Source organism: Platalea leucorodia (assembly GCF_965183815.1).
Source record: "Platalea leucorodia genome assembly, chromosome: 8".
Lineage (NCBI taxonomy): Eukaryota > Metazoa > Chordata > Aves > Pelecaniformes > Threskiornithidae > Platalea > Platalea leucorodia.
The window spans coordinates 18253982-18262392 of NC_138830.1; the positions used below are offsets into that span (position 1 = coordinate 18253982).

Sequence of the window (8411 nt, forward strand, 5' to 3'; positions counted from 1 at the left end):
ACCTACTCATAAAACAATATGTTTGGGTGAGAAGCAAAACTCATTTATTTTGCATGTACAAGAGGTGAACAAATTCAGGACTAATAATGGGTACTTATTAAGAACGATGCTAGTGGAATATCAGAGTGTGATTGGAACAGAAGAAAATTTCTCTGGTGCAAAGCTCATAGACTGGGACTTAAACTAATCTTCTCTAAATCACAGAGAAAACATGCAGGACTTAAAATTCATTACCTTATATTCTAGGTGAACCTCTAATTAGTGATCAACAAGATAGTTATAATACACAAGTAGATATACACAAATATCAGCTGCTTTGATTTCAACATTAACTCTCCTAATACCTCACTCGTGCTAACACCTGTTTGAGCCAACACTTCGGAAAACTTTTTTACAATTGTAATTCTCAGCTACTCTTGTCATGCACTTGACGTGAACTGAAAGCAGGATGAAAATTACTTTGGTACTTTCCATATTCACCTATAAACCAAAGCAAAATGAAGAAAGAAGTCCTCTGATGGGACTAGATGGAATTAATAGAGGTTAGAGGACGGAGCCTGGGACCAAATTCTGGCAGAGAAAATTGGTGCTAGATAAGATATAGTTTAACTTTGACAGATAAAAATTGTTTCCACATCCAACCAGATTTTCTTTTGCAATTATTTTAGGAAGAATCCTTTTATGTCAACAGAAATACTGCACAACAACGTAAATGCTATACGCACTTCATTACTACTATTCACCTATTTTATATTTCTTTTTAATTTTAAGACAGACGTAATCTGGGATAATAACAACCGATGTGATACACTGTAAGAGCGACACAAAGGATTTTTTTGATTTCAGTGTGTAATGAGACAAAAGCTATATTTAAAAAATTCAACACATTTTAAAAACAAGATTACAAGTATTAAACAAAACCACAATAAACTCTGCATGTGTGCTTGATGACACAAAGATTGCCATCGGAACTACTTTATACAGTGAAGATAAACCTCTTTAAATATACTTAAAATAAACAGAACTAGATACAAATACATCTGCTGAGAAATGCATTAATCTTAAACATTTAAGATGATAATTTTGAAATAAACAATGATATGCATATAATATTCGTTCAATTTCGCCCAGGTTTATTAACCATTCTATTAAGCCTGAATTTGTTACAGACTTAAAGCAGTAATTCAACCTCTCTATTACATATATTAAAAAAAAAAACCCACAGCACAAGTTCAGATTAATAGTAATTACTTTGGATATTTAGGGAAAAGTCGGAGGCAAGCACTTAAATATTTGTAAGAGAAAAATCACGATTCGTATAAAAAAGATGATATATTGAGGATTTCCACAAAAATGAAACAATGCTTTCCCCTACTTCCAAAGCATTGTAACCAATAAAATGATGATAAAGAAATTCCTATTAACTGAATTTTCATGGAATCAAAATTTTAACATTTTCCCCTAGATTTAATTAGTACCTGCTTTCCTTGGGATATTTAAATGATCAGTTTTGTTTGCTTTCTATGTTAGTCAGCTAACCAGCGAGATTGTTTATGCCCCTTGTTAACTGACATCAAATACGTGTCTTTGTACCAACAGTTTCTGGATTAAAAATACATATCACCATGATCTTTAACAGAAATATAAATAAAAAAAATTATTAATGTGGTTAAATTTTAATACTCTGATTGTAGAAAACATGTATACAATACAATACAGCAACAGACTTAGAGATACAACAAAACAAAATTTTCTAAAGTCATAAAGAAAACCTAAATTAGAAATGTTTAGTACAGTGTGACAGAAAAAGCACATAGCAAATGCTTTACACACTATTCATTTTAGATTAAAAAACAGAATACTTTCTATGAAACTCACCGACTGTGTTTTTGTATACCATATTCCTTAGCAAACAACTTCTTTATCCCGACCGTAAGCTATGCAGCATATCAGACTTACAGGGAGGGTGGCCCTTTCAAATTAATTCATTTATCTATGCAAAAACATTAAATAAACTGTATTTAGGGTATAATCTGCACCACCACGTTTCTATGCTCTGATACAGTTAACACTCAAATCGTAACAGATACATTTGTTAATGTAGTGTCTTTCTTTTTTCAATTGTGAAAGTATCTGCAGCAAGACTGACCACTGCCTCCTCGTACAGCAAAGAGCATACAACAAAACCACGCTGATCTTGTAGCAGATAAACTAAATAAATCATGCCATGACTGACATGTTCTGTTCCTTTGTATGAGCATATGGCATAAGACATACACTATTTCAACAAGTTTAACAGAAAAAGAAACAACCTTCCAGTGTTTTTATTTGCCTATTCTCTGGACTACCCAGTCCTGCTGGCAGAGGGGACAGCGATTATTCTGTTTCACCCACAAGGACATGCAGCAATTGTGGAAGGAATGGTTGCATTCTCCCCAAACCACTGAAAGAGAAGAAAGAACATGTTCCAGTCACACTCAGCTGTCCAATCAACACCTATAGCAAGGTCCAAACTATCATTCTCAGATATTTATAACCACTGCAAGCTTTAGAGACAAAATGGGTCATCACCGATTTATCCCCTGCGATTGGATTATTATGGTCGTTCTGATGATAGTCAGTTCTCTGTCTTCAATCCTTTTACTTATTTCCAGTTACGAAAAAGAAATGCATATATTCTCACCTTCTTGTATAAAGTTACAGTTTTGTGAATGTATAAACACATTTATCAGTTCTGTCCAGGAAATAAGTGCAACTATGCAAGTTCTTCACTTTATCTTCCCCAGTACCAAAATATAGAATCGTTTAGGTTGGAAAAAACCTTCAAGATCATCAAATCCAACTGTTAACCTAGCGCTGCCAAGTCCACCACTAAACCATGTCCTCGAGCACCATGTCTACCCATCCTTTAAACACCTCCAGGGATGGGGACTCAACCACTTCCCTGGGCAGCCTGGTCCAGTGCCTGACTACCCTTTCGGTGAAGAAGTTTTTCCTAATATCCAACCTAAACTCCCCTTGGCGCAGCTTGAGGCCATTTCCTCTCATCCTGTCACTTGTTACTTGGCAGAAGAGACCAACCCCCACCTCGCTACAGCCTCCTTTCAGGTAGCTGTAGAGAGCAATAAGGTCTCCCCTCAGCCCCCTCTTCTGCAGTCTAAACAACCCCAGCTCCCTCAGCCGCTCCTCCTAAGACTTGTGCTCTAGACCCTTCACCAACTTCGTTGCCCTTCTTTGGACACGCTTCAGCACCTCGATGCCCTTCTTGTAGTGAGGGTTCAAAAACTGAACACAGTACTCGAGGTGCGGCCTCACCAGTGCCCAGTACAAGGGGACGATCACTCCCCTATGCCTGCTGGCCACACTGTTCCTGATGCAAGCTGGGATGCTATTGGCCTTCTTGGCCACCTGAGCACAAAATAACCAGTGCACTACTGACTGACTATCACGCAAGAGCGTATCACCAAATTCTCATCTGAAATGAAATGTTTAAACTTAAATGTATGATATCAAGGAGGCACATTTAACACAGTATATAGCCTCAAAATGGGATCTCAGGCCAGAAGTTATTGACAGGCTACAAAGTGTTTCAATACAACAAAAAGGTTACCTACTGAATAACGTTAGTGACTTTGCTTTCTTCCCTTATGAGTTCATATTTTCCTTGTTGGAATACAAGGGTACCAATCAAAGGAGTGTTGTAAATTATTTTTTTCCTTCTCTATCTTAAATAGGACACTTAGCAAGCCAATTAAGATATCTGGAACAGGAAATTCCTGTTCTCATTAAAACAATCATCAAAACCAACAGTGGTTTAAGTTTGAGACAATATAGTTCAAAACAGAAAGAACAAGGGCATGGAAAGATTTACCACTGGTTTAAAAGTTGACTTAAAGGTTTACAGCAAACCCTTTGAGACAATTTTCACTATTTCTGATTTAAATACATCAGAATTAATATTTGCTTTTGCATACATTGGTATGCAATTTAAAGTATGTTTATGTTTAAGCAGCATTATTACAAACTCAAGTGATTCCACTTTTTCAAATGAAAAGTGAACAAACAAGCAATTGCCTCCACTATGTCTGAATTAAGACTAGGAAAAATACCTCTTTCTAACCCAGACACACATTTATTTCAGAAGAGAGGATTTTTGTTGGTATTACCATTGTGTCTTCTGGCATGTATCTCCGAAGAAAAAAAAAAAAAAATTAGCCCTTTCCTACCCACTACAAAAGTGTACATTGTCATCTCCTCAATTATGCTCAGGGTGAGAGAAACTTAAACCTCTCAGTTGCATATGTGTTGACTGCAAATTTGAAGCTGTTTTGTTCTACAGCATGTCTGAAGTGAAAACTAATTTTATTGGTGCTCAAAAATAAAGCATAAAGTATTACTAATGTAAAAAGATGACACAGTGTAGAATGAAACACCGGTTTACTTTTGAACATTAATAAAATCACTATTCCCTTCAAACTTTAAAATGCACCCTACTGAGACAAGCTTCAATTGAAAAACAAGCGAATGAAATCACTACATACCAACACAATCTTCTTGTTTGTTTTCAGCTTGACATCTAAGACAGGCATCTAAAAGTAAACAAGAACAAGACTCAATTTGATTCTCAGGATTCCATCTTAAGAATAGGTTTGTCAGAGGAAAATATAAACTGTAAAACAAATTTACAAAGGTAAAAATCCCAAGTTTTGATGTCTAGTTCAGGCCTTTAACATTAAATAACCCCCCCTAAATTTTAAAACAGTGCACATGACAATGAAATATATATCTGAAAGAGATCAGGAGGACTATAAACTGTCCCAACAAGTTTTGTTTATTTTCCATTGCTTTGGTATTTTCATAACTTCTGCTGAAAAAAAGCCTTCTCCATTTTGTAGATATAACAACCAGCAGATCTGTGCCAAGGCACTCAGGCATATTAAGACCAGAGCGAGCACAAAGCCAAACCCTAATTACAGGACTTTGTTTTTCAGATGTCAGCATCTCCTTTTAAGGAAATCATTCATAATTTTCATTTTTTTAGGCTGCACATCTCTCACCACAACCCCCACCTCCTACTACTTTTTATATAGTAGTTTTCCATAATAAGTACCTGCATGTAGTTTTCACAAGAATCACATACACGTCCAAATATATTGGTCAATTTGATAATATGAATTAATAGATAAACACGGAACAATAACCAATTAAAAATATTTATCATCTTTATGCACTCCAGTTTGTGGCTACAGGACTGGATGGCAGGTTCAGGACTCAATAAGATACAGAAGTGACAACTTCCAGGCTTAGGACTGTGCCACACACATGCAGTGGAAAAACACCTTTGTTTCTCCTTCGCCCTGACGTGGGCTGCCATAGACATATGCACACATACCACACGCAATAGAAAGTGTTCAACTATTACGGGAGCAAACACATCTTCATCTCCTCCAAAGAATAGGTAATAGTTTAAACAAAAGCGTCCCACAGGTTGGACCTGGCCTACATGTCACTAGTTGGACCATATTTTCCTAGCAGACAGAAACATAACGTGCTACAGGAATTTAGATTTGAGTATTTTTGCTTTCTCTGCCAGACACAGCGAGTACTTCTATTTTAGATTCATCTGCCCAGACATTCCTCATTTTCCCAGGTAATAAAGAACAGAGAAACTCTGAAACAGTTACCCTTCCCTCACTGAGATGAAAGTAAAGCAGTAAATAAAGTTTCCTGTTGTCTCTTCCCATAATTTATATTTCCACAGCATTTAAGGGCCAAGCTGCAGGGAAGATTCAGCCAAACTGCTTCAACTTGTATCGTGGTACATCGAAAGCAAACTGATCTGGGGTCACCTCAATACGCAGGGCAGTAAGCTGTGGCAGACTAGCAGTCACTATAAAAAGCAGCTTTCCTATCCTAGCCTTAGATTTGCAGTTTTGGACAGAGAAGCAGCACAGAGAGCTAAGGACAGAAATCACTGCAACCATACCAAGGTAAACTGTCCCCACTCCCCCATCATAGCCCTCAGGGTGTCAGTCTGAAACGTTAAGCAAATCTAAGTCAGTACTGCTGCAATCCTGCCCTTCCCAGCTCACACCTGCATTTTTGCTTCTTTCCCTTGTACTTCTGCGATCCTTGAAGACCACGTTGCTTCAAGAAGTTAAACCAGTAGAAAATTAAGCCAGCTAACACTTCCCTCCCTTGCAAAAAGTCAAACAAACTAACTTTCAACAAGTGCCAGCTTAAGTCTGGCATTGCCTCCAACCTAAGGTTACTGCAGATGCAGTGGCTCTACAGGAGCCAGACCGGGTCTGGCAGGGTCAACATGAAATTGCTAAACTTAAGTCAGTAATGATCAAGTTTCATGTTCTAACAATGTGGCTTGTTCTCAAAAATGGTTACCAGATTTTTCTGGTAGTTTCAGATTAAAAGTACTCCCTTGGTCTAGTTATGAAAAGTTATAAATTAACTCTTCTTTTTAAAAAAAAAAAAAAAAAAAAAAAAAAAACACAACAACTTTTATAAAAGCTCCAGGTAAGATTTTGTTAATTTAAGACTTTTTTATAGTGGCCTGTAACAGGCTAGCTAGAACAGGGAAATAAATTCTTAAAATTATGGCTTGCATGGCAGATGAAACCAATTTCGTATTTCCAGGGTGGTCTCTGTTCACCATATAAAAGCAATCTCCAAAATATGCTTATGCAAAACGTGAATCTCCCACCACTTCAAGTATGTGCTGCATCTTTTTTATTTTAGCACACCTTTTTGCCTTTTCTGTTCCACAGAACGTTCTCAGTAAAAGCACATATGCGAAATGACAGCATTGCATATTTTGTCTCATTTCTGTTAAGCCAAAACCTGACTGGATTTGCAGTGTCATGGTTCCGGGACCTACAAAAGCAAGTCACTCTGGAGGGAATCTTGGGTCATCTGCCCTGCCAGACTGTACCAAGCCCAACTGAGAGGGCAGTTATGCCTAGGATGACTCAGCGCAATATTAAAAATTGGATGTAGATATACAGTAGAGAAAGAATTTAAAGAATTTTCAAAGATCCAAGATAAATATCGTATTTGTAAAAGATGTCAGAAAACAGTAATGCCAGTCAATTATGAGGCTACTTTCAAAGAGATTCTCCAGATTTCAAAACCAGGTAAACTAATCCCTTACTTTTCAACACAGTTTTCGGTATGTTCACGTGTTAAACCGCACTAGTAATTAGGAGGCTTGGGTAGAAGTGTTAGAGACTCTGGATTAACGGATATAGAAAATGAATTTATATCCACATCCACAACTGCTTCTTCAAAAAAACCCAAACAACCCACGAACAGCGGCACCACACATCTAGCGCTTTGGTCAGCTCGGCTGTCACCCGGCGCCTGCCAACAGACAAGCAGCAGGCTCCACGAAGCAGGCGCCGTCGCAACGGCCGGGCGCGGCAGGCCAGCGGCCCGCCTGCGGGCCCGGCAGAGCTGAGCCCGCTCCCCGCGCCGCCCGGCTCGGGCAGCCGCCCAGCAGGCGCTCCGGCCTCCCCGGCAGGCGGGCGGCGCGGGGGGGCTGCCCAAGGCCGGCCAGGGGAGCGGGGCCCGGCGGGTGCGGGCAGCCTGAGGCGGCCGCACGGGCCTGCGCTGGTCTGTGGCAGCCTCGGGCGCTCTGGCCCAGCCCCTGGGGGCGACCGGCCCAGGGACGCCGAGGGCCGCGGGGCCCTCCTTCAGGAGAGCGCGGAGGAGGAAGAGGAGGCGCGGCGGGGGCAGCCCCCCCTTCTGCCGGAAACCGCGTCTCTCTCCTGCGCCCGCCGTGCGCGGGGAGGAGGGCACGGCGGCAGGGCGCCCTCCGGCCCGCGGGCTGGGCGCCGCTGAGCGCCGGCGCCCCCTGCCCCGCAGCGGGGGCGGCGGCCATGGCGGCCGGGGCCTGGCGGCCGGCGCTTACCCATGACCTGCACCCGGCAAATGGCGCAGGTGTCGCACTCCACATCCCAGCTCCACATGGCCACCGCGTTCCACTTCTTCAGCGAGAACATCTTGTCGGGGGCGCCCGCCTTGGAGCCCGCAGAGCCCGGGTGCGAGTGGGGGGCGCCCGGCTCGTCCCCGTCCTCCACATCGGCCATGGCGGAGGGGCGGGGACGCGGCGGCGGCGGCGCCTGGCGGGCGGCAGCGCCACCCCGCGGCGGCAGCAGGCGCGGCCCCCTCGCCCGGCCCGGCCCGGCCCGGCCCGGCCCGGCCTTCCCGCCGTACGGTTGTGTGGGCCTGAGCGTCTCGGCAAGGGACACCGTTGCCAGTGGGGTCGGAGGACGCGCGCCCGCCAGCTCGGGGCGGAGAGCAGGGAGCCCAGCTGGGGAGGCAGCCCTGCTCCTCGCCGCGGCCTGGGGAGCAGTGGTCCCCTTTCCTTGAGGCGCACCTGCGGTTTGACAGCCGCG

General features: G+C 42.4%; 1 protein-coding gene across 2 annotated transcripts; it reads right to left on the reverse strand.

Moving 5' to 3' along the window:
* Positions 1 to 21: 21 nt before the first annotated feature.
* On the reverse strand, positions 22 to 8120 carry RNF7 (ring finger protein 7). 2 transcript variants are annotated; one of them, XM_082319823.1, is made up of 3 exons: positions 7932 to 8120; positions 4542 to 4589; positions 22 to 2443 (listed from the first exon to the last, which is right to left on the reverse strand). In XM_082319823.1, exons 1-3 carry the CDS (start codon positions 8100 to 8102, stop codon positions 2387 to 2389), a joined length of 276 nt encoding a protein of 91 aa, XP_082175949.1. In that variant the 5' UTR covers positions 8103 to 8120; the 3' UTR covers positions 22 to 2386. The 2 variants fall into 2 exon arrangements, with proteins under 2 accessions (XP_082175949.1, XP_082175948.1); XM_082319822.1 differs by having other exon boundaries at positions 7925 to 8120.
* Positions 8121 to 8411: the final 291 nt, after the last annotated feature.